A 27,380-nucleotide genomic window follows, 5' to 3' on the forward strand; every position below is an offset into this window, starting at 1 on the left:
AAATTCATACCCGAGTACACTACCTGAGTAAATGTCACACTTTCTTCTGCTCAACTTAACTTTAATGTATCATCCTTTTTATGTTTCAATCAATATTTTGCCAGAAATTGGAGGATTAATCCAAAGAATAGATAAGGATCTATTCTGGTCATAAAACTCATCTCAGACCTTGGCATTGAACTCAGCCAGGAAGTCAAAGTGCTTCTTGAGGTCTGTGGCCAGTATAGCCTCGATGACGAGGAAGCGAAAACGCTTAAACTCCACGTGATCCAGGTTGACCAGGAAGTTGAACTCGGGCTGGGACAGGTAGAGGCTCCAGGCAGACGCAGCGTGGTGGTTCTCCAGCACCGACCTGTCGTTGTACAGCACCGCCTGCACCGCACAGGAAGGAAAAGCAGAAGTGGTGAGAGGGGGAGAAAAAAACAGAACACGCTAAGAAGATTCCTACAATTTCCTCCAAAATGTCAGAAATGCATTTGCTTACACAACACGTCTGCATATGTGTTACACAATTTGTAATGGCTTTATAAATAGCAAGCACTCAATAAATGAGATAAAAAGGGCATGGGGGTATTTGGTTGAGAGTAGAAATGTAACAGGCTCAAGTGCACGTCTAGCTGAGGGCAGAGGCAGGTTAAAAGCAGTTACAGAGACATTAGATACCACGAAAGGCTTAAACGATTCTTCCAACAGACAACTGTCAACATTATTAGCAATCGATAGGTTCAGGGTTTCCTCTCTTTTCCTTTAACCTAATTTCCTGGGACTTTTACAAAACCCACACAGCGTGACAGCTCTATCACTGGTCATGATGAGAAAATACAATATTTAAACTGGGGCACGCAGTTAACCTTTTCACCTCTCATTTACTCAGCTGACCACAGTGAGAGAGCACAATGGGATTAACTGCCATGTGGTGCAGAGTTTATTTCACATATCATTTTCACTTAAGACACAGTTTGTAGAGATAATTTAAATTTGTGTCAATGTATGGAAATCAAATAATGGTCATCCTGTCTTGCATATTTGTGTCAATCATGCAAAAACCTTGCATTGATTATTCTATGTATAGCAATGCGCTGCATCATGAAGTATGTGTGGAAATGGCATCTGTTGAAAATGTTGACTTTCAAGTTAAAGATTAACCGGAAAAATGGAAACATACGGTTTCTGTAAGATACCCATAATATATGAGGATCACTGACCAGTTCAAGTGAAATCTTTCTAATTCCAAAAATACTACTTGAGGCAAAGTGATGCAGGATGTAAAGATGATTCACAGAAAAAGCACAGGATATGAAGGCACTTTGGCTTTGTGCATGTTTGTGTCGATCACTCGTGACTATATGTGTTGAGTGGCAGTTTTTCTGCAGAAATGTAGCATCCACCAGGAACCGCTTGGACAGACTTTGTCTCTGCTAATGAGAGACAGCCATGTGATTTTGTCTTTGTACGCAGGACTTGTCTAAGGGACAAGACGTCAATGGTGATATTTGCTTTCAAGTTGCAAACGTGTTGCAAACAATGTCCTTCACAGTGAAGCGGCAAGTGCAGATAAAGGGATAAATTGTGACGTTGCAGCAAATACGGCATCCAAAGCGTTGTATTATATTGTACTTGTCGATGGAAATATTGTGTATTTCTATGTGAAGCTGCAGTGATGGTGCACATGCATATAGGGTTGCAACGGTATGAGATTTTTACAGTACGATAACCATCTCAGATAATATTGCAGTTTCACGTTATCACAGTATTGCAGAATTATTACTTTTATCAGTCAGAATGACCCTTAAAGACATGAGAACAGAAAGGTTATTTTAAACAAATGTTTTATCACTATAATTTAGACTTTAAAGCATTTTTTAATAGAAGTATGTGTAAAAGGTCTCCCTTTTGAAATTAAGTAAAAAGAAGCTGAGATTCTCCTTCCCGTTGCATTTTTTTCAATATCGTAGAAAAGCAAATGTTCTCAATAAGATAACTGTCAAATTTCATTTCACAGTAAAAAAATCGATATATCACTGCATCCATACATGCTCACGTATGTAATGTGCAGGTTTACGTTTAAAAAGCACAGTTCTGTGGTGCATACAAGGATAACCCAGCAAATTTGTCACCAAGTTTGAGATTTGTAAATGGAAGAAGTAAAACCTTATGTAGTTTAGCATGACGATAGCCAGCTTGATAAAGCAATTTTGACATCAAACACTGTGATATATTTAGACTAGGATCGCCCCAATATACAGAGTGTACATAACCAGACTTACTGGGATGTATGCTGACTGGCAGGGGTCTTGAAACAGGTTAATCTCAATCCTTCAATTACTTGTGTAAATGCTCTGCCTTCTGACACAACAGCTGTCGTGAAGTGTCATTTTGTAAAAACCCATATTTTGAGCACTTGTGTTTATGTGTTCCACTGAGCTTAAATAATTTGTAACTCTATCTACAACACTTTTAAGTACCAATAAAGGCAGCGGGACGGGTGTACCTGAGATGCATTAGTGGCTACTAGAAAGGCATTTGTGCGACCGGGATGGTCATAGTCGTGCATTGCAGCTGCTACATAAAGGGCCATGAGCTCCAGGGCAGGTATGTTCCAGGCAAGGCAGCCGTAGCTGTCATCTGAAATGGTGGAGCTTTTGGAGGTGGCGTAGGGTATCCTGCCTGGAGAGATCCCGCTATCTGAATCTGGAACATGACAACAAATAAGATGCATGTCAATGAAGTGAATCATATCATGTACGATAATACAGGAGCAATTTCAATAATGTGCAATCAGTGGTGTCGTTTGGCCCGGGCATCAGCAATGAAAAAAGTACAAAGTAAATCTGGTCAGCAGCTCCTCTGGAGCCATTTTTGTTTGGTTTGATGTATATCTGAAGGCGAACTGTTACTTTTAGGCTGGCATAAAACTATGACTTTTTTTTTTTTTTTTTGCAATTCCATATTCTTGGAATTAATAATAAAAAAATCATAGTATTTTTGTCATATCCTCAAGAATATCGTTATCGCACACAACACCCTGAAATATTGCAATATTATTTTACGGCCATATTGCCCATCCCTATGTCTCAGTGTACATCTGCACTGCAATTGTTATAGCAGGTTGGAAATGTGGCTATTCCACAATGAAGTAGAAACCTTACAAAAAAAACTCACAGCTCTTCCTCACATCACTGACATTTTCTAATCCCCTTCTCTCTGCCCGCTCTTATCAAATGACAGCTGTCCTGGCAGCCTCGGTGTCAGACGTCAGTGGATAAGCCTCAGGTAATTTCTAATGGAGCTAAAATATCATTAGCAGAGGCGAGCCTGGGAATCTCTGTGCTTTAGACCAAACCATCTGTGTTCTGTAAAGTGAAGGCCACATCCCATAACAGAAAAAAACAAAATTTAAAAGCCGCAAACAAAATCAGTCAGAATTACTGTATTTCTGAGGGTGACCAAATAATTATCTGTCCAAGATTCCTTAAAGAAGTAGTGCTGTCAGTGGGAGATGATGAAGAATCTGCACGCTCTTTCTCTGTTGCTGGTGACCTCATCAAAAAATGTCTTTGTAAGATTTTTTTGTGGAAATGGCTCAAACTGAGACACCAATGTACCACACATATACAGTGTGTATGCGGTGTAAGTGATAACTACAGACTAAAAGATGTTATTAAGCCCACACCAAGTAAATTCACATGTTCACAATATATCAGGAAAAAAAAAAGTGATAACTAGGATAAAAATATGACAAAAACACATATCAGATCAAATAAAAATAAAATAACATAAAATCTATATACACTATAGATACAGGTTTTACTTCTAGAAATATAAAATATTGCAAAGTAAGTGGTAAAAAAATTGCACTGTAGGAAATATCACACACAGTATAAATATAGGATATGTGTAAAAAAATATGTATAAATATATGCATACAGGCCGATATAATTATGTATATGATGTAGTATAATTATCTAGTGATAGATATAAGAATAATTACACAAGCAGTTTTCTGTACTGTTTAATTGTGCAGATGTAATTCCAAAGAATAATCTGACTTCTTCCTCAAGATGTTCATCAACACTGATGGGCGACTTAAAGACTTTATTTTCCATGCCATGCACATGTAGAAGGGTTTTATAGAATGAAGAAGGCACTGGGAATGTAAAAACACCTTCATATTTATATTTTTTAAAATTTTATTCATGAGATCAGAGAAGACGTTATTGCGTGCAGACTCATGCAAAACGTGAGCAGAGACAGATTGATGAAAACCCCTCAGATGACTCAACACTGGCTACCACCTGTACTACACATCGGAGATTACGTAATACGATCATGCACACAGCCTGATGTGATTGTTGTGCGTCCGTGTGTCCTGATTATAACCTGTGTTCCACAAACTGTTACAACGATTTATGTCCGAGGAGTTAATGTGCTCACCTGTGTCACTTCCTGTCACATGCTCACTGTGAATCTGCTGGAACCCAGGGATTGGTTGAGTGGTCAGGTACCAGACAGCATGGAGCACATCAGTAGCATGGACCCTGTTGTGATCTGTAAGCATAATAGTTTCAATTAGTTTATTTTACCATGTTCACTACCACTCACATTTCTTCTCTTTTCATTGTCTTGTATTTTCGGTTTTATTTTGATACTCTCTTCTTGAATTGTTTCACCTCTCCTGTGCGTTTACCTGCCCCGCTCTAATGTTTCACACCCGCGTCTCAGTGTCCTTCCTCCCTTTCAATATTTAGTCTAACCACAGTGTGGTAAGGACATTCATGTTCCCTTCAGACTTCAATTGGAGACATTTTGGTGATCCTTAGACTTTTTATGTTTACACCTTTAATGTTAAATAATGATGTGTAATTGTGATTTCAATAAAAATGAGTAGCTGTGCTGTGCTGCTGTTGGATTTTTTTTAAGAGGAACATATTGCCAGTAATTTCTCATTTCTCTGCAGAAATTTTGATGTAAGTTATGTACTGTCAGCATGTTGAAAATGAATGAAACTAAGTGTAAACTGAACAACAACAACAAAAACCCATAAATACTAATACTAACTCAAAAAGTAGAAGTACTGTAAAATGAAAACACAGTAACGATACTGTCAATGAAAATACAGTAATGAAACTGAAATAATAAATAATAAAACTGTCAACACTTGTACAATAATTTACTGGCATCAAGCTGTCAGAATGTTACTGCAAAAGTTATAGGAAACCATTTTACTGTGTTAGTCTCACATTAGCAACTTCATTCACCCGATAATACACATGAACATCCTCGGATTACACATAAAAAACCAATTATGAACTTCCTGAACACTGCACAGTGTAATACTCACAGGGAATGTCCCTGTAGCCGCTTTCCAGAGCACAGAAGTATGTCATGAACTCTCTCACAGGGATCTTAAAAATTTCAAACAGACACGTGTCCTGGAAAAGAGTGTATGTCACCTGGGGAAACACGAGACAGTGTTACTGAGACACACACGACAACCAGCACCCTCAACATCAAAGTTCAGTGCAACATTAAGATTTCATAATTATGCATAGACGAGAAGTTCACTGTCTACTAAAATTTCAAGATAATGGGCGACATTGCTTGAAATTGTTGAAATCTGGTCTACTAACAACCTATTTTTCCAGTTCAGACCCTTTTCAGGTTGCACACATCTGCAACAGTATTGGAATTATACTAAAATAATAAAATGTGGTTGGACGCCAAAATTTTCAGGAAAACAGAGCCCTTAAATTCTTCACAGAACCAAACTTGGGTATGTACATTTAGGCTGGGACAGGGTTCCTACAGTTTGAGGCAAATTTAATGTAATGCTTTTTAAGACTTTTTAATGGCAATCGGGATGAAATCTGAGGCCAATTTTACAATCACCAAAACTGGCAAAAAAAAAAAAAACATCAGCCATGAACTATCATTTTGTATATAGATTAAAGAGGAATTTTGCCAAAATGTTTGTTTTAAAAAAAAAAAAAACAAACATCTGTGATCCATCATGAAGAGGTTAAAAAAAGAGGATTTTGGTAAATTAAAAAAAAAGAAAAAAGAAGTTACCAATTACTTTGTTATCTTGAGATTTTACTAAGAAATGTCAGAAAAAAAGTAATTAATAAAATCCTACTACCAATGTCTGAGCATTTTTTTAGACTTTTAAATTTTAATACCAATTAAAGACTTATTTTTAGATTGATGAGTTCAGTGCCTTTTAAGACTTTTTAAGGATCTGCAGAAACCCTGCTGAGAGGCTAAAAGTACAACTGGCAGGTCCTACAGGCTACAAAGATCATTTTACCCCGTGTGAAAAAGCTTTTTCCTCTTCTTAATATATTTGTCAGGAGTGGACAGACCGACCACTTAAAACACATACTGCTACTACAGCGTGAGGACATGATTGGTTCTGTGCTTGCTGTTCTCACATAGCTGAGTATCCTCCCGTTCTTCCCTCCTGTTCTGTCCACCAGGTCAAAGATCTGGAAGTTCCAGGTGTTCATCTTCTCCATGAGAGCCTCATGGTCCTCCAGCATAGGATCTATTCTGAACTCCTGCTCACCCTGCAGACAAGCAGAAAACACTGTCGAGATCAGCACGAGTATTGTTTCCTTTGGCAAATAAAAATATAAGCTAGCTGTCTGAGTTGCAACTATGGCTGATGCAGTTAGTTATTTGAGAAAAATATATAAATGACATGACAAATGGTGAAAATGTTCCATCGGCTGAGCTGCAAAAAATAACCACATAGTTACGAAAGGTCCTGTGATGGAGCACACCTCTGATTCCTGAGTCTGCTGGTCTGTGCTCGAGCTCTTCTCCTTCTCCTCCTCTACCTGCCCCTGGCTCCCTGCAACGTCTGGCCTCCCGTCTCCAGACACGTCCACCTCCACACTCTCCTCCCTGATCAGAGGCTCTCCTCCGCACTCCAGCCCTTCACCTGCTGCACACACAGGGCACAGTGAATGGAGAGTCATCAGTATACAGACAGACACACACACACACACACACACACACACACACCTGTGTCTAAACATTTTTTTTTTACTTTGCATCATTGCGTCATGTCAGGGTTAAATTGAATTTGAATGAATATACTGATGAGTTTAAAAGTATTCAGATGGGCTTTAACCCTTTGAAACCCGGAGTGACATCACTTCTTCTTGTATTTGTATTTAAACCTGAGTTTACTGGTGAGATTTCTTTCGAAAACATGGCAAAAAAGGCAATGAGCAACAGCAAATTTTCCAAAAAATGCAAGAAATTAGTGGATTTGAAAAATGATTTCAAAACAGCTAGGGGGAAAAAAACTATATTTACAACTATCACAATCACATGTTACAGAATTATTATAATTTTTAAAGCATTTTTCCTTTCAACTGTTTTTTTCTTTTTTTCTTTTCTTAATTCTTCTTTTTATTTATTTATTTTACAGATCTTTAGGTTATTTTCTCTTACTTTTTGCTAATTTGGGGGTCATTTCATAAACTGTTGTAAACTAGCCACTGTATCTCCTGGTTAACAGTAGGTACCATTTTTAGAGGCTAGCTTTATTCATCCTGCTCAATTGTGATTGTAGATAAACACTGAGAAAACAAAGCTCATTTTCGTATATAAATCTTGGTGTTTAACAAAATTTCACAAATTTTCCCAACTTAACAAATATAACCCCTACTGACACAAAAATGTGAAAACAAGGCAAAATATTAATTATTTCTCCTCTGTTTGTGTGCATCTACTTGCATTACATTTGGAGTCCAGCAGAGGGCAGCACTGACCCCCTAAACTGCTGACAGAAGTATTTCTCTTGTTTTCCTTTTGATATTTTAACAAAATATTTCTCATGGTACACTGAGACATACACTTGTATGTGTACAAGATATATGTACACATACACATATATCTTTGATCTTCATTTTTAGGAGTCCAAACAGTTTGCTTGTTCACATGTTATTGTTGATGTGTCATGCACTTGTCTGGTGTCAGTCTTCATCATTGACATTATTGTTATTTAAAAAACATCTTAAAAGAACTCTAATTTGCAAAGACTCATAGCACTTAAATAATTTGTAATCCATTTCACTTTGTAAAAACAAACTTTTTGTCATTTATATATCTTCATCAACTTTGTATTACTTGTTATTTAAAAGGGAGGTACTTCCATAAGCCATTTTTGGATTTTAACCTCTCCTGCCCAGTGTTTACACTTTTAAAACTTTCTTTTTCTGTCTTTTATTTACATGTGTATGTGCAAATACACAAATAAATAAATGTACCTGAGCGGCTGCGTTGAGCCTCACTTGTAAATGGTTGATAGGATTCCCCTGCATCGCTGCTGGAGACTCCCTTGAGCATCTGACGACCACAGCTACAACGGACAGACGCGTCAGTCACAGATACGAGGAACTGCAGTGTAGCTTTTGCTGTAACATCACATTAAGATGCCACCTCAGTGCTGCAGGTCTCACCTGGTGCAGACAGGCAAGGTGGAGCTACGGAAGGCCTGCTGGAAATCAGGCGAGCTGAGGGCGTAGCTCAAGGGCTTGTGCAGGTTCAGATTGACACTCGGCTTTGTTAGGAAGTCAGCCGTGTCTGGGAACTCCACAGGCGATCGAGTGACAAGGGACGATGTAGAACCTGAAACTACAGAGACAGGACTGTGGCATGGTGAGGTGACTGGGCTCAGGCTCGGAGACGCACCTGGAGAGGACGAAGGGAGAACAGGAAGAGAGAAGGTGTGAGATTCAGTCGAAACTGGAGCTTTTGATCCACAAGTGGTGTAGGGGTGTGCCAGCTAGGGGGTATCAAATCGTCCACCACAATAGTAGTATTATTTTTTAAATAATGCGAAACAAAATTGCGATAATGGCAACATTTCACCTTGTTGACATAATGATGTCAGGACGTTACATACAGAAGCAACAAGCATGGCTGAAAGAGAAACTGCTACTGGCCAGGAGCAACTTCAGTAATGTGGCGTCGTTCAGCCTGAGCGTCCTGAATGTCGTATAAAAGACCCGCACGTTTCAGACTCTTTTACAAACGTGCCACTCAGAGTTAATTCTTCAGCATTTTATCATGAGCTTGTTGAAATGTAAACCTACGGGATTTCCCGTACCTACTGTTGATTTCCAATGTATACACTATTTAATGACTCGGGGGTGTATTGTTTTGTATTTGGCAACTGTTACAATGTGTAATTTGTGGATGATTTTACTATTGTTATACTATTTGTTACATTATTTATATATTATACAGAAACTAAAGAATTGAGGGATCATTTTTGGTCAGATTTACTGAATGTTTGAAAGCGAACTGTATTAATTTTGTTGCAGTTGTGTGTTCTTGAAATGAACAATAAAATATTCTCAGTGTTTTTTTTTTACGTCATACAGTCAAGAATATCATCACAAAAAATGCCCTGAAATATGGAGACATAATTTTAGGCCATGTGGCTCACCCCCTGATATGGCGTCATTTCGAGGTTTAATGGTGAGGCCTCACCTGTTCTCCTGGGCCCTGCATGGTAGGTGAGGGTAACAGAGGAAGACCTCTGCTTGGGAATGGTGAGCAGGTTTGGATTGGGACCATTAGACAGACCTGAGCTGAAGCACAAAACACACATATTCAACACTGGCTCTAAAGCATATATTTTAACTCTAAATCAATCAAATTATTTTAGTTTATTTATACAGCACATTTAAAAAACAACCGCAGTTGCACCAAAGTGCTGTAAAAATGAAAACAAACGGCACACAGACAGATCACATTTAAACAAGCACAATAACAACAACAAAATGGTAGCAGAAATTACATTAATTATATTATATGTACAAAAATATGTACAAAAATATAAAACAAAATAAGACTGGTAAGATCCCTTACATACATTAAAGGATTATACTATTTTAAAAACCACTATGACTAACCAAAAGCCATTGAACTCATGTACATCTTGAGATTAATCTTTTTTATATGCACAACATTTTTTAGCACATTTAAGATTTATTTGTACAAAAAAGAACAGAAAACAGAAAAAAACATTAAAAGAAGAAAAGGTGGTTGGATTGAGAAAACTGTGGGGTCTCATGAGGAATCCCACCTCAAATAGGAAACATAGGAAACAGCGTCAATAAGCACACAAAAAGTAAGCAACATAAACCACAGTAGTTTACCAAAAATACAATAATGAAGTGTGAGTGTATGTTTGTGTATGAGTGAGCGTGTGTATGTGTGTGTGAGAAAGAGTGTGTAAAAGCATGTGCAAAAGCATACTTATTTTCAGACAAGCCCTTCTGATGAGAGAGAGAGAGGGATCAGTTAACGTCTTATATTATGAGTTGGAGTAGTTTGGTTCATAAGACAGGACCTAAACGTAAATGTGATGTTATATTATATGATATTTCGCTTCATCTCATGCACTACAGTACTCGGCTGCACTATCCTCTGTCAAGTCAGTCTTCTAACCCGTCTGTAACAATCATAGCTGGCCTCTACTGCCATCCTGTGGAGACACACAGACACTACGTGCCACCGTCCACAGCAAGTTTACAGTTTGAGTGAACTCAATACTGTGCAATGGATTTGTTTACAGTCACTAAAGGAGCCTGATTTTCTGTTGATACATGTAAACAGTAGGTGCCATTATCATAGTCCTCTTAAACTCATTCCCTGATTGCATAAAATGCAAATCCGTTTCTTCGTTTTTACTCAGGGGACGAGAGGACGTGATGAGTTACAAACTCCTGCTTTTGGCTTCTCTGTTCAGACTCACACAGGGCTAACAGGTGAACGCTGATGTCGGCAAAAACACTTTGAAAGGATGTGATGAAACGCAATTTCTCCCAGTTTCTTGTTTGTGGGTGGCAGAGTGCTATAAAACAAACTCAGGTTTGACATTTGACACAATTTTCATTTGACCGACATGTTTCCATTTTCTGTCTTTTATGATCACATGACCATGCATGTATATTTCCTTTGTTTCTAAGCGGATGGTAGCAGGGCCCGCTCTGTCCCATGATGCAGTGGGTTTACAAGCTAACTTGACGTCTCTTACACAAACAGTTTCAAACCACAACAAAGGCAGCACACCAAACCTGCAAACCAGCTGTATTTTGTTTGTTGTTTTGTTTGTAGTTTGCAGTATGAACAGTGATGACATGTACTAATGTTAACAGTGGCATGTTTACAAAAGGCTTGAATACGTTTGTGATAGATTCTTGCAACAAAGCCTTTTTATAACACCTTTGGCCAAGGAATTACAGGTGAAAAACAGCCTTTTGGCTAATTCTGGCATCTTTATAACAAGTGTATCTTTGAAACCTTGTGCTGCTTTCAGACACATTTCGCAAGTATTTAAACCTTTGAATCTGGTGCAAATTTTATTGATTTCTTTCAGATTTATGGAGTAAAAAGACAAAGAGCAACTTGGCAAGAAATGTCCCACAAATTGCAAGAAATTAGTAGATTTAGATTTTTTTTTTTAAAGTTTGGGGAAAATGTCTGTAAAAATGTCTGGAGAAATGAGAGAAAAGGTAGGGGAAACAAAAAAATTATTAGAATTACCATAATTACAGAATTATTTTAGTCACTTTTTGCCAAGTCGTGTTTGTCTTCTTTGTTTGTGTGGGTTTTTTAAACTAATTTTCAGGGATTTTTCCTTGTACTTTTTACTAATTTCTTATTAATACTTGGGTAATTTCCTGTTTTGTTGCTCATTACTGTCTTCCCATGTTTTTGAAAGAATTCATGCCACTTTGCTCAAGCTTCAAAAGCTCAATTTGCAATGTCCCTTCATAAATAAACTAAACTGAAATGGAATCAGACATAAATTAAATGATTGTGGTACAACCAATAATCTGCTCTAGCAATGAAAGTAACGCCTGAGCACAATGAACACGAGGTAACTTGAGTGGAAAATTTTTGACTCGGTGATGTAACGATGTAGCTGCGATGTACTGTGGCATGACGTGGACGTGTAGTGAGACGGGGGCGATGTAAAAGAACTTGGGAAAAACATTTTTAGAGTTTTAACTGTCAAGTCTGGCTTCTGTGTTCAAAACCAAATGTGATCTACATTTCTCACGTGGTCCTCTCAGTACACATGTATAATGCACAGCTGACCCGGTTTCCTGTGAAGTGCACTAGTTCTGTTTTTATGAGGATGATTTCTTGCTTATCTAGAAGTCACTGAGGCCCATTCAGAACTTTTTTCAGGATGGCCCAAAAATAAAAATACCCTTGATTTCACTGTGCACAGGTGCTGCTGAGCTACCTGAGGAGGATTACAGCTGGAATGCAGTCACATTATTCAGATCTTGTAAGAGTAGCCATTAATCTGCTAAAAAAAAAAAAAACAACGGGCAGATTCAGGGTACAGCCCAGACGATGTGTAATTCTGAAGTCTGTGTGTGTTTCTGGAAGGTGGTAACGTGTTTGTGTCTGTACCTGGTCAGGTTGAGGTCAGGGTGGGGTCTCTTGCCGTTGTTGCGTTCCCAGCGTAAAGAGGCAGAGTCAAGAGAAGGGAGTGCAGAGCACGAGGAGGAGGTGGAGCTCCGCCTGGGCTGAGGGGTGGGAAGGCTGTTTCTGCTGCTCAAACCCTGATGGGGAGAGGAAGTCTCCGCTATAGAAACATGTTTTATACACAAACTGAAGATGCTGGTCATGTTACATAAACATTATCACACCAAAAGGCTTCCAGCGTTTTTGAACTTAGGCCATGTTCAGACGCAAGCAATGAAGCTAACAGAAACGGCTTCTGCAAAAAAGACAGTCATGTGGGCAATATGTTTAACTCTTTAAAACCTGGAGCAACATCCGTTCTCTTGTGCAACGTTCAGGCGCCTTTTACAAGCTGTTTAACCCTTTGAAACCTGAGCCAATTGGTGTGACCTCCTCTGAAAACATGGGGGGAAAGGCAGTAAGCAATTTGGTAAGAAATTTTCCACAGATTGCGAGAAATGAGTAACAGGTGACAAGAAAATCATTTATTATTTTAAATTAAAAAGGGGGGAAATTTAAGACAAAATTTAAAAAACCCAAACAATTTTCAACACTTTTTGAGGCATTTGGTCTGTTTTACTTCCTTTGTTTTTATTTCCAAGTAATTTTCTTGTAATTTTTTACTTATTTTCTTGTAATGTTAGGACCAGGTTTTGTGAAGCTGCTCAATGCCTGTTTCTGCAAGAAATCAAACTGATTTGCTCATGTTTTAAAGGGTTAAACTGGCTCTATTTTTGCCATGCAGCAGCACATTATCTGGCCAATCAAGCATGTGAATGGCGTAATTCTATTATCTAACTTGTGATCATCAAGATAAAATTACTGTTGCTCTAACAACTTTCCACAGATGTAAAATTCTTTCTCACAGAATTTGAAACTGCTTGAAACTGGAACTTTTAGTGTCTGAGATAAAGTTTAGATACCAGGACACCTTCAGCACCAGGACGTTTTGAGTGAAATGGCCTTGCACCCACCTTAATGGTTTTCCTTTCATTCCTCTCTACTGAGTCCTCCACCTCATCGCAAGGGTAGAAACCTGGGAAGGGGGTGAAGGGGTTAACTCTGGGGCGGCACGAGCCTGAAAATGTCCCCATGAGGCTTGAGATGCTGCGCAGGGATGAGATGGTGTGCGGCGACAGAGACGAGTCCATCAGCAGGTCTGACACCAGGTTTCTGGCCTCGTTGATGACTGAAAGATCCACGCCGTTGCCGCTCACCGCGCCCTGTCACACGCACGCACACACATCACACAGATTAGGGAACAGGGCAGCAAATACACAGTCAGTTGTCTGTTTTCAAAATGTTTGGGGAAAAGTTTTGTTAAAATGTGAAAACAGATCCTAAATTTTAGATTATGGCTTGAGACAGTGATGCTGTGTAGCCTCCTGCTGAAGTGTACTGTAATGTGTGGTGTTTTCAGACCAAACAGTTCTGGGGGCTCACTGAGAGGAACGGCCCGCTGGAGAGCTTCCCTGAGAAAGACATATCCTCAGGGGCTTTTTTTGGTTTGCATTTGCACCACCAATAGGAACGCTTAAGAGTCGAGCCGGCCCGGGCTTAGTATAACAACGTCACCTCTGCACAGCATACAGCGTCACTTCTGTGCAAAACAGGACTCAAAATCGTGTCGTATTTCCTCCGTTCCATATGTGCTCACTAAAGCCTGGACTTCACTGTCAGTCCATTTGCCTGTTTTCTGCCATTTCTTTTGTTACAAGCTCTTGTTTTTTTTATGTTGTCTGTTGCTTACATGGTTTTCAAAATGCTGTTTGCCGGTGCTTGCACTGGAGCATATCTTTGACTTTTCAATCTACACTATGTCTGGACAAGGAAAAAATATATATCTTTTATATTTTCCTTGTGCCTGGACTAATTAACTTATCCTTATGTCACAAAAGGTTCCTCTTATGCTGGGAGAGCACCTAGTCTGAGCTAAAAAAAGGGCCTTCAAAAAGTCGTTCTCAAAACGGTGAGTGTTCATAGTTCTTGACACAACAAAAAGACAGGTTCTTAGAACTATAAAAAAATACCCTCCAATCTGAAAAACCCCTATGAACAACTGAAAATGTCTCATTTATGCCACAAACGAAGAGGGATGTCTGGCTCATCAGTGTTGGGGAAGGAACGGCATTTAGAACAGCTACAGGATTTTTGCAAAAAGAACGTCCAGCGGGCCAATGACAGAGACACCATGTGCATCCCCCAAACATGACTTGAAATGCATCATATTTTAATTATTTGTTGTCCACTTCAATATTGTCAGGTTAGGAACAATAACCTGAGACACCAGACTATTCAAATAAGGAAGAGAAGAGGGAGAAGTGGTGCAAGGAAATATGTCAGCCCTTAGCTTTTAATACATGTTTTAATGTAAAAAAAACCAAAACAAAACAAAAAAAAATATATATATAATTCTGGCTTTTAATCAGTGCAGACTGCAATCATATACCGGCTTGGGATGGGCCCCTATGAACCTAAAATAATATGATATTTCAGGGTATTTTCACGATAAAGATATTCTTGATGATATGACTAATACTGAAAAATATTAAAAATATTTTATAATTAATCACAAGAACATACAATTGCAACAAAATAAGAGTTACAGTTTTATATTTAAGCATAAACATAAGTTTGCCTTCAGATATTCAGTAAAAACTAAACAAAAATCATCTGTCATTTCTTTAGTATGTAAACAGTAGCTGGTAGCAAATTTGCTCTGAGACATGTTTGTTGTTGCCATGGGTAACGATGTGACATTATTATGTGAACAAGTTGGAAAACTGCCATTAGCAATTTTTTAACCAAATTAAAAATCATATTGGTATTATCATGAATGATATGACATGGCAAACCCCAAATGCCAGATCCCTAAATTGGCATAAAGTCATCAAAACTTTGAGTGCCCTTAACTACAGTGTATATAACTACAGCCCAGATGAGAAGTGTAGAAACTGTAAGAGTATTGTAGTACAAAATAGGTTGCGTAGCACCTGAGGGCAGTTTTAATAGAAAACAGGGAAAATGTCCTGGCTGGTTCAGCCCCGAACAGGAACAAATAATGATTTTTGTTCTTTGGGAGCTAAATTCTTTTACAGATTACACAAATTGTTCAAACAAGACAAAGAATGTTTGAGTAAGATAAAAATGTGGCAAGACAATAATGCCATGGTCATTGTATGCATGGTTTTATACAATGTGTATATTGCCTGAACCAAAAAATGTCAGGGAAAGTCTGAAAGAATATACTAACCTGGATGAACCATGCACATATCCATGCATGTAGCTTTAAACTCCTCATATAAACAGAATACTGACCTGATACTGTGGCTTGTACCAGTGTTTCAGATCCCAGTCCCACAAGATCATCTGAAAAACACAAGTGAGACACAAAAACTGTCAGTCAAATGTCATCATTGCAAATGTGTTTGTGCACAACAGAAAATATGAAATGCATGTACACAGAAAGAGCAGAGGCTTTGTCCTACACTCTACTTCTACCCTTTGACTTTTCAGTGAGGGCACTGGCAGGTCAGCAACAGAGCGACAGAGCTCCTGCGACTCTATTCTGCCTGTTATCTAAACACACAGTGGAGTAACAGTTTACATTAAGGATTTCCTGCACCGCATGATGCACTTTCTACTACAGGTATGCTAATGCACACTGCCTGCGCGACAGCAAACGGATGCCTTTCACTGAAAGCAAAAGAAGAAAAGCAAACCACTAAAACCACCGTGGTGCGTCTACAATGGAGCTGTGAGATCTTATCTGGCTCCAACTACGTCAATCGGCAGCATTTCCACGCTATCTGTCGGTAACCAAACAGTAGCTCTCACACGTTACAACGGTGTACAGGCAAAGTTGCTGCAGGTTGTGTAACACTAAATATCTGGACCTGAAATAACCTAATCCCTGAGCTTAAGCATAAATACTGAACATTTTAGTTAAAATGGAAATTAATTTGATTTTTTAACACAGTCAAATTGTACTTTTGAACATTCACTTTGTTTTTTTTCCATGTGAAAGCACTGAAATCTATTACTTTTTAGGTCCATCTTCATGTTTTAATCGGTGGAAATATAGCTGTTTGCTGTGTGGAAATCCATGCAGCATGCATTTCTTTTAAAAAGCCAGTGTGCAGTCTCACCCCCACACCACAAGGGGGAGGACAGAGAGGATTAAGCCTCCTTCTGAGGAGCATCTCAACAACAACCTCAGCCTAAAATGTAAACACCTTTCTCCTTCTTTTTAACATCTCAGCCAGTCATCACATTGACAGGAATAATCATCTTATAATAATAAAAATGTGAAAAAATGTAACATCGGATTAATCATTTGGGCATATTCGGCGATGTCAAGAACTTTAATAAGTCATACTATTACCTAATTACAACAGTAAATACACTTTTATTTAGGAAATAGCTTGCATTTGATTTCAAGTTCATTTTAAAATGTACTCTTTCACTACTATTCTACATTGTATATGCTAGTTTTCAAAAGCTTCAAGGCTATGATTTTAATATAATAAGAGTATACATTTAGACTATGTGAATCCTGTAATATTATTGATTTCACACAGATATGTTTTACTTTCCTGCATATGAAACATACAGAGCATGAAAAGCTATAACTAACGTTGTTAAATAGATCAGCGGCTCCATCCCATCTCCTCTAATCAGCGACTGTTTCATTGATCAGAGTGGGATGTTGGGTGTTTGTCATCAGCATCTGTACAATGCTGCCAAACATTTAATATGGCAAATAAGCCCTGCCATGGCAACCTGACATAGAGGCAAGCAAACAATGCTCCATACACCATGGCAACGGGATGGCGGGAGACGGCCGAAGGACAGAGTTGTTGGCCTTCTGCTTGTTTACGGAGAGACGCAGAAGGGATGAAGCAGACAGAAAGATGGGTTAAAGCTGAAGGAGAGGATGCCATTAAGGAGGGGATGCAGAATAAAGGACAAAAAAAGAGAGACAGACACAACCAGATACACCGTATGATTGGCCTTAATTTAACTCAACCTAAATATAATATTAGTTCCATTTTCTACTCTCGATCACACGCGCAGTGACACTCAAAAGTCTTCAGTGTGTCGCACATTACAGCGTAGTATGTGTACAATCTGTCTCACCATGACAGTATGCCTTTACATAATCTGTGCACGATGCACAAACACATGGATGTCATGTCCGCCTCTCACACAGCACAGAAACAGGAAAAGCTGGCTGAATAGGTGCTACAACCACCATCACCACCATTGCAGCATGTGCCAAGCAACAACTTATTTACAGTGAGGGCCTTCTGCGAGCGACGAGATTAAAATCTTTCAATGAACAGGAGACATTTTCTTCAGTGATGTTATGAAAACATGACATGAGGGCAGACGCGGAGACGGAGACACACAACTCAGCTGCTGACACTTGAGACACCTGAACACAGCCAGACGCACGCACACACAGAGACACACGGGGACACTGCAAAACACATTATAATATGTCCCACCTGTAAAACATTGAGGTGAAATAGACATTGTAGAATTTTTTTCTCTTCTCCTTAAACTTCAACTCAACTATATTTAAAAAAAAAAAAGATATATTATGATTTCTGCTTGTATATAACTGACTACACTCATTTATTTAACTAATTAACTAACTAATTATTGAGCATGTGTCTGCAACAACGTCAGACAAATGTTTATGCTGCACATATATTTCACTACTTTTGAACAGACATAGCTTGTAAGACTCGTACAACTGGCCATATCCAGTGTTGCTGTCATTCTGTATAACACAACAACATGCTTATTTATGGTGCAGGTATTTCCAAAAGGGAAATAACTGCACTATATTTATGCACACTTGCACGAATATACAAATACTGAGCAAAAAGGGAGAGACCCACATGGAGAAAACAGACAAGAACACACACAATCAAACATGCACTCTGATGCACAGGGGAAATACAGTACACATCAAAATAACACTTCACACACGCACAGTTATTTAACATGAGACAAGCCGTAAATATTTCCTAACAGGAGTCAATAAACCTGTGTGAGCTATTAGACGGCCGGTTTGTTACACCTGCGTGTCATATTAGCTCGGCTCTGTGGTGTGAGAGGTGCTAGAACTGATAAAAACACGCTAATAAGAGTGTGGGGGGGCAGAGAAAAGGTATCAATGGCAGGCAGGCATTTGTATGGATAGAAGCAGGGCACTGCTGACGTCAGTCTGCGGCGACACACACAGCGTCAGCAGCCCTCCGCACATGCACACGCTGATAATGAGGACTGGGCTGTGGCTGTCAAGACACGCACGGGAAGAAAAGATGATACGGAGAGAGGAAAAGAAAGCACAGGCTGGCTTGATTGTTTTAAGCCTGTTCAGGAAAGAGAGCTAACCAGATGAGAGGTCTGCAGAGTGTGCGTGTATGTGTGTGTGTGTGTGTGTGTACGTGCGCGTGCATGTGTCCTATTGCTCGGACATAGCTTGAACTGCCAGGATATGGCTGGGCCTGTAGCACAGTGCCAAAGCTCTGGCAGGTTAGCTGACAGTGGGCCAGCAGCTGAGGCGACTGAAGGAAGGAGCAGACTGGGATTAAAAAAACAGTCTCTGAACTTTTGACCCAGACTGACTCACTACAAATATGTTTCCTACACTCAAACACACACACATAAAACTTGACTCATAAAAGAATAGAATAAAAAGCATACCGCAGATGCAACGTTTTCTTTTATCTATAAAAGCATTTTGTGTAAAAATAAAACATTGAATTCAACAGCGACAGTAAAGCCTTTCAATAATACATAGAATATAACGGAAATCAATAAAGGTTGCACAAATGTTTTTGATAAACTCTTCCTTCTAGAAGCACATTTGAGAACTTCCTGCTGGCAGTGGAATTATCACTATAAAAATAAACTGTTTTAGATATGGCTCTCAATCTGTGGTTTTCATAATCCAGTTAATCCGACAACATTTTCCTCACAGATAATGAAAACACAAAATGGAAACAAGAAAGAAAACAAACGCAAGAGTGAACTTAAATTAACCCCAAACCAAAGATAAGGAAGTTACTAACAAAAAAGGTTTAACAACCTCTAATAACTGGAAGTGGGGTTAAAATATCTTTAAAATGACAAGAAAGCTTTGACAAAATGTACCAAGTGCAAATGAGGATAAAAAGCACATGTGAAAGGTACTTTACTAATGAATGGTCAGGGTGTGTGTTTGTGCCAATACATGTGTTTAACCCTTTGAAACCTGGATTGACATCAGTTTTCTTGTGGCACGAACAGACGCCTTTCACAAGCATTTAACCCTTTGAAACCTCACCAAGTTAGTTAATTTCTCTCTGAAACATGGCTAAAAAGGCAACGAGCAATAGATGTCCTGCAAATTGCAAGAAATTAGGAAAAGCTAAGAGAAAATTAACTGAAAATAAGTTTTAAAAAAAAATTAACAGAGAGAGATAGAGGGAGAGAGGAATTCTTAGAGAATATTTTTTTAAAGGGGAAAATGTCCAGGAAACAGCTAACTATAAATATATATTTATAATTATTTAGATTTACAACCATTTCTTCAGTTAATTTCCTTGGTTGTTTAATTGTTTTTTCTTGAACATTTTTTTTTCTATTTTTGTTAATTTTCAAATAATTTTCTTGTAACTTTTTATCTCAGTTCTTGCTAATTTTGGGCATCTGACTCATTGCCTTGCTCTCGTGTTTTTCAAAGAAATGAAGCCAATTTGCTGAGGTTTAAAGGGGTTAATCAAGCAGTGTCCCACATGCTAATCTCTGACTATCAGCGGCATTACTCTAGCTCAACCTACACAACAGGCAATTATGTCCTGAGTTTATTACCCAGGACATTACCCTTTATACTAAATTAAAGCTTAATTTGCCACAAGGACATGGGACATCTTAATTTTTAGCCACATGATATCTCTGAGCAAAGAGGACAGTACAAACCATAGACAGTATATAAGGATGGACGGCATGACAGCTTCCCAAAAGTGCTGGCTGCAGTACAGGTCATAAGATGCTTACGGGGCAATGGTTCATGAGGCAAGCTAAAAAAAAAAAAAATAAGTAAAATTTAAAAATTAATCAAAATTAATCAAATAAAATTTTCCTAAAGATGGTTTTTGTCATTTTGATAGATCTTATCACTAAGCTGTATGTTCAAGTGGTTTTAATTAATTATTAAATTCTATAAAAAAGGCTGTTTTGACGTCATAACTGACAGCTGTGACTGACTCATGACCGAATCGGACAGGAGGGGCGTATGGGCGGGACCTTGGCTCCAAATTATGTCACAAGGGCAAGATGGCAGCTTTTAGGAGTCAATGTAAAAGCCATGTTGATACTATTAGCATTTATCTCTGCTAATATATATATTATCATAAGATTAAATATACAGAATCTCTCAAGTTCATGTTCATTTTTGTAGGATTTAAATAGTATTTAAAAAACAACATAAGAAGTTTAAGAAATGGTATATTTGTATTAATAATAATCATCATCATCTTTGTTCAAATGTCGCAGCCTTTTGGACAGATTTTTTGGAACTTTTGTTTCACTAAAATATAGCAGAGAAATACCTAAAATGTTTTAAGCATGATGGCAACATTGCATTAGGTATGCTATCATGCAGATAGATTTTCTTATCCATACACCATTAATTGCTCTATGTGTGACAAAAAAAATAAAAAATTCAATCCATGTCCCCTCACACACACACATTTTTGGTCAACGACTGCATGATATCGGCCACTACACAGCTGTGCATGAAAGGTTTGGAGAGATCAAGTGCTTTCTCTCAGTGTAACCAGCCAGACAATCTACAGGACCAAAGACTTGTAAAAATCTTTCTGCATCTGTGCTGCTTGGCTCACCACCAGCCTACAGGTCAACAGGGCCAACGGGAAAACTCACGGTACTCCAGGTGGCTAGTCCGCCTATGGCTGTCACCAGTGTTGTCAGGGCAACCTGGCAGGACCATGGAAAATTCTTTGACTAGGGAAAGGAGCTCGTGCAAAATGTCATCCCTCTCTTTCACACTCATCTACCACTTCACTGGACTGGTGTTGTTCAGCGTCTGCGGTGCAAAAGCCTGAGTCTATGGGAGTCACATGGAGTATTTTGAAGTACTTTTAAATATGACAAGAGGTTGTCCCATCTGGCAACAATCAAGTGAATTAAGAAACAATAACTAATGAAAAGTCTTCAGAGATAGTTAAAAAATTCCAATAATCCAAAGCATGAACAAGTTAACAGTTAGACGTCTTGTGTCTTGTTAGTCAGAGATGAACAGCTAAGGAACATTTTAAAAGTCACTGTATGCTACTTTCATAACTGTTAAAGGTTTTCATTATTATCTCACATTAGCTGTCACAATATTTTTTCACGTGTTGCCAAAACAGCACAAAAAACCCTCACAATGTCCACAGACTGAACAACCGCATTGAGGTTTAAATTTCTTATCTCAATCCTAGAGGGGTGTAGCTATAGAAACTAAACCACAAAGCATATGACGTGTTTATTTCACCCAGCAAAGTAGCATTCTTTAAATGGCACCCAAGATTTTTACTGTGGAAAACTTAACAGGTATTTATAGAAGCCAGAGTGCGCTCAGTGGGGAGACACCCAGCCTAACAAAGAGCATGAAATAAGCTTTGGAGTCCACGTCACGTCACACAGCATTTTGGGCACCTCAGGGGCTCATCTGCCACACTTGTAAATATCCTCTGCTGTATATGTAAACAAAAACAAATGGCCAAAGTTGTTTTGGGCATGTCTCCTGAGAATTTTCACTAAAAAACGCACAGTGAACAATCAAAAGGGGACATAGCATGCTGGGATGGAAAACAAAAGATGAGATTTATTTTTTTTTTTTTTTTTAGAAAGCAAGTGAAGTGAAACAGTGAAGAATGGTAGCATAGAGCCGGAACCAAAAGCTGTCTGACAAAGGCACATGTTAGGTTTATTATTAAAGTGAGCAGCGATACCATATATGTTACCTATAAAGCCGAATTTTATTCAGCTAAAACACAGTTATCAAGTGAAACTGAACTTGTTAGGCTTTGAAGGTCCCAAATTTTTCAAATTTTTAGGTTCATACTTGTATTTTGGGTTTCAGCTAGAGCATGTTTACATGCTTTAATGTTCAAAAACACTTTCACACTGTCTGCCTGAATACACCTATAATCACCCTCAGTCTGAAACGCTCTGTTTTTAGCACCTGTCCTTTAAAGATCCATTTTGAAGATCGACCAATGCGAGCTATCATCGTAAAATCACCGGCTGCACGTATCACATGTCATGTGACACTATAAGATAAACTGATCTACAGCACGTTGTAATGCAGGTTACTAGCCTGGCAACAACCCAACAAGTGTGCAGTGTCTGTGTGGCATTAGGTTACGTGACACCATGTTCCCATGTGCCACAGGAGGACAACAAGGTAGCAACACTGAATCGATGGCACATGATCCAGCACAGAGGGAACAATGGTATTAACCCCCAAACATGTTTGGCTCCAAGAACTTTGTGTATATTTTGGATTACAATTTAGAAACTTCCACCTGACAAAAGTGTTGACGCTAAAACAAACAGGAGAAAAGACGAACCTGAATTTCAATACTTAATGCTTAATTTAGTGTCACAGCTGATAATGTGGCACACAAATTTGCCATTATAAATGTTTTATTAAATGTGATGGTATATTACAGGACTGCTCCGAGCCAACTAATGTATGACTGTTATGTTTTAATATAGAAAGCGTTGAAAACTGTACATTTACATACGTTCATCCACAAAGAAGGCACACCCGACTCGAGGTCATAGGCCCGGCCTTTGTCACAATACGAGATACAGTGAAACAACTTTCCTAATCCTCCCTAGCCTTTGTCTCTCTCCACACAGCCACAGTTGCTGTTCTCTGAGGATTACGCTACATTAATTCCACTTTCCGTCTTGAGTTACAGATGCCTTTTTATATCCACCCACTGGCCTGACGTTTAGAAAGTGAGCGAAACTTGAGTATTCACAAGTTTGTGTGCAACTGCGTTTTGTCTGGGACATCTTTGATGTATCACCTACTCAAGATATCATCAGTTTGTGATGTTTAGTGAAGTCCGAGAAGTATTTTGTGGTCTAGTATGGTGAATAACTTTATGTGTTAAGATTCTGTGCTGTGTAGATGTAGACAGCAGTTTCTCAGTAGTTGAAAAAGAATTTGAACTTTAAGTAGAGAAGTGCAAACATATCAGAAGAGCGCAGATCAGCTGCAATGCCGCTGGCGAAGCCGATTGCGGCCAATCTAGAAAAATACACGCGGCACAGCTGTAACCAGTGGAATTGTCCCAACGAGCCGAAATTCAAGATGGCAGCAAAGTTAACAAAAAATCCGATTTGTTTATCTGCTGTCGTACCTAACTTTAGTGGATCATGACATAATATGTATGTAATTAACCTGTAGATGCTTCAGTTCAAAGTGCAACCAAACTTCTTTGGAGTTTTGGAGCCACAATGAGGGAAAAAATGATGCTTGGCACAGACGGAAAACTGTCTGCCCCTACTGGCCAGTAAAGAGGAGCAAGAAGTCAACGATCAATGATGGTAGAAAACAGTCAACAAAACAAGTTCTTCAATAATTGTGAATCAGAAAGGTCATTAAGCATACAGTCATAAATAAGCACACAAAATATTAGCCTGTTCGACCCAGTGATATGCGGACACACAGATACACTCATGCGTATGCACACATACACACACACACACACGATCAAATGCATGGTCCTGTCCAGGCTTAAGCCTGGCAGAGATAACCAACTAGTCCTCAGTTTTGCATTAAGTTCCCAATGTGATGTGACCAAATTTACCTATTTATATAGATTAATACATTAAAAGTGTTTGGCATAAAATCAAAAGCAAGACAGAGCAGTATAATGAGACCTTTAGTGAGATTTGTCTCAGATATGCAATCAGAACATGCTAATGTTAATGAAGCTGCCTCAATTTCACAAAAACAAGCAGAAATAATCGACTAAGGACTAAAACTGAACCTCAGAAATGCTGAAAATACAACACTAGAGCTGGCCAAAGGATTTTGGACACCAAACAATTTTGGACACTAAATGATTAATCAGCTAAAACTTTCTACATCTCAGCCTGACTGGTTTACGTCAGCAAAGGTCAGAGTTTGTAGCAGCAGAATGAGTAGCCTACACAGCTCTTTCATCTTCGGTCTCAGGGGCAAAGCGTGTTCACTATGGCGTTTTGTTTACTTGAGTCAGGAGACGTACAGCACACGGCCTATGGACACACCCACTGACTCCTTTGAAGCAGGGAAGACAGCAGTTGTGGTCTACTTCCTGGCTGTTCTGAATTTATCAGCTATCTGTGTCCCCAGAAAAAAGCACATGGGCCAGAATGAGACTGACAAAAAACACGGAGACAACGAGTTGCAACTAAGCACCAAGAGCCATTTGGGAAGTAGCAGCAAAATTCTTTGTCCTGCACCAAGTTGGATGGTGCTTCTTACCAAAACTGTTATTTGTCAAGGCCTCGGGACTGGACAAGTCCACAGGACATGGAGCGGATGTGGCTTTATCAGACATACAGCATGGCCGTCATGGTTGGTGTCCACAAGGCTATTAAATGAAGGCTGGGACACGATTTTTGTCCCCATGGGGGCTATGGGATAAGGCATATGCGTAATGCAACTGGAGCTGTCATGTTGGAGGGTTACAGAAGACGGCGCTAGAAATAACGCCACAATGCCCACACAGGTGCAGTTTGGGTGGACTCGCGGACTTCAGCTATACGTTCTGTGACGTGTGGACAGGCCTCCAGTCTGTCTCACTTGTTGCTGAGGAAACTGTCATTCTACGGTGTCCATGGTGATCACTGCTGTCAATTCTGTCTGCTCGTCTGTCCCAGCAGAAAACAAGATAAAAATCCCATGTATCGTTTTTTTTTGTGACTAAATAAAATGATATTTACACTTTTCTATACAACATATAAGCTAGACATATTTTTTATGACGTGGTTAAATATTATAAAGTAACTTTACAATATAGTAATTTATCATGAATTCTTATGTGCGCTATGTCCATATTGCTATGAATTGTGGGTAATGAAACCCATGAAATTCCTTAAGTTTGCAGCCCAGTTTAACTCTCTGGAAGTCTGCAGAAGGTCTGCTTGAGGACCCTTGTGAACTGGATGAATTTTGGATTTGGAGAACCGTCAGCACCCACAGACTTTCTGTGATCACAACAAAACCTGCGAGTCTGCAAGTGTTGTGAACTCCAGAAGATTTTGATTTAACCATAGAAAGCATTTGTTCATGGTCTGTTATTAAAGATCTTTGCAGTAACTGCAGAATTGTAATTCTCACCCATAGTTTTTTTTTATATATATATAAAATATATTTCGACACATGGCTGACTGTGGATGCCTCAGTCAATTCAAGTCAAGTCAATTTTATTTATGAAGCCCATTATCACAAATCACAATTTGCCTCAGAGGACTTTACAGCGTAAAAATGGTAGGAACATCAGGAAGAGTGAGCGAGGAGGGATCCCTCTTCCAGGACAGTAAGACGTGAAACAAATCCATCATCCCCATAGTCTACAAGTGTTCCAGTCTTTGTAAGCCTTTTGGCAGGTGCAGACCAGATTTTACTGCACATATGTTGTACCCCAATGATATGACATGATACAACAGTGTCCCAGCCTTCATTTAATAACCTTGGGCGTCCATCATGGTGGAGACTCATTAAGGACGGAAACGGCAAAAAGGCATAAAGGCTGCATAGGCCATAGTTGCAGAAGTGAAAGTAAAGGTGTGGGATGAGTTTGAGGACACTACGGTGAAAACACATGGAGGCTCAGGAAGGGACGGCAAGACTAGACATCCCTCAGGCTTCTGTGAGGCTGCAGGTGTGTCCTCGTTTCAAGAGAAAGCCTCGGGAGATACTTAAGGGTCCCAGCAGACCTTCCACATTGGTGGATTAACTGCATCTCTCGTCGGCTCTTGGATCGATTTAGCATCTTCCAGCACGGGGTGCCGAAAGGACAAGAATATAGATAGATGAATACCTTCGTAAGGGCTATATTACTTGACAAAGGATTATTAAATAATGATTAAGTTTTTTAGATTTAACTTCTAAAATGTTTTATTCTTTATTTTTTCACCTTTCAAAGCTTCTCAGCTGTTTCATTGTAAATCAAAATGGCAAATTTCCCGAGAAATGGATTTGCATCACTTTTTTGCACTCTATAGAGTCAGATTGTGTACTTCTATATTTACATTAAGTCCAAAGGAAAGTTTTGTGCTGGCAGTAACACAGATCTTGACATTTCCCAACATATTTAGCCAGTGTGACGCACAAGAAATGAGCCATTTACGCTCATCTATTCTTTTTACTTTACCTATTGTTTTCACTTGATGTTCTAAGCATGAACAGACTGTTACCATAATACAGTGTTTTATCTTCTTTTGGGTGCATTGTGTTACAGAAAGTGCTTTAAAAGATCATCACGTGGAACAAGCAACAGCATTGAGCAATAAGACTGTCAGCACCTTCTCTTGCAGCTGTTAAAAAGGAAACCATTGTTAAAGAAAAAAAAAACTGCCACAACAAAAGTTTGGGACGTCATGTGCTGCAAGATGTTTATCAACGCAGATGATGACAAAAAGGATTTTGAGCCCATCCTGGACTGACTTGGATGTCTGTCACCAATGCACTCTTAGTACCAGTGAGTTTTCAGACACATATTTTGGAGAACAATGTATCGCCATAGCATTTTAAAAAAACATTTTCAGCAGCAAATCAGTTCAGGTATGTTGGTGGTAGGTGA

At 39.0% G+C, this 27,380-nt stretch overlaps 1 protein-coding gene across 2 annotated transcripts in view; it reads right to left on the reverse strand.

Moving 5' to 3' along the window:
- The window catches only part of pde3b (phosphodiesterase 3B), a 59,641-nt gene that overhangs the window by 5,030 nt on the left and 27,231 nt on the right, over window positions 1-27,380 (reverse strand). Inside the window, exons 2-13 of one of the 2 annotated variants that reach the window (XM_042484438.2) lie at window positions 15,823-15,873; window positions 13,479-13,727; window positions 12,451-12,602; window positions 9,508-9,608; window positions 8,472-8,703; window positions 8,280-8,371; window positions 6,783-6,943; window positions 6,432-6,566; window positions 5,342-5,453; window positions 4,435-4,548; window positions 2,492-2,691; window positions 169-372 (exon numbers count right to left, since the gene is read on the reverse strand). In XM_042484438.2, the coding sequence (XP_042340372.1) occupies window positions 169-372; window positions 2,492-2,691; window positions 4,435-4,548; window positions 5,342-5,453; window positions 6,432-6,566; window positions 6,783-6,943; window positions 8,280-8,371; window positions 8,472-8,703; window positions 9,508-9,608; window positions 12,451-12,602; window positions 13,479-13,727; window positions 15,823-15,873 (1,803 nt within the window). Of the gene's footprint in view, window positions 1-168; window positions 373-2,491; window positions 2,692-4,434; window positions 4,549-5,341; window positions 5,454-6,431; window positions 6,567-6,782; window positions 6,947-8,279; window positions 8,372-8,471; window positions 8,704-9,507; window positions 9,609-12,450; window positions 12,603-13,478; window positions 13,728-15,822; window positions 15,874-27,380 lie in introns of both variants that reach the window. The other variant, XM_042484368.2, reaches the window with a different exon arrangement.

Source organism: Plectropomus leopardus, chromosome 1 (genome assembly GCF_026936395.1).
Source record: "Plectropomus leopardus strain MGB_pleo_1.0 chromosome 1, ASM2693639v1, whole genome shotgun sequence".
Taxonomy (NCBI): Eukaryota; Metazoa; Chordata; class Actinopteri; order Perciformes; family Serranidae; genus Plectropomus; species Plectropomus leopardus.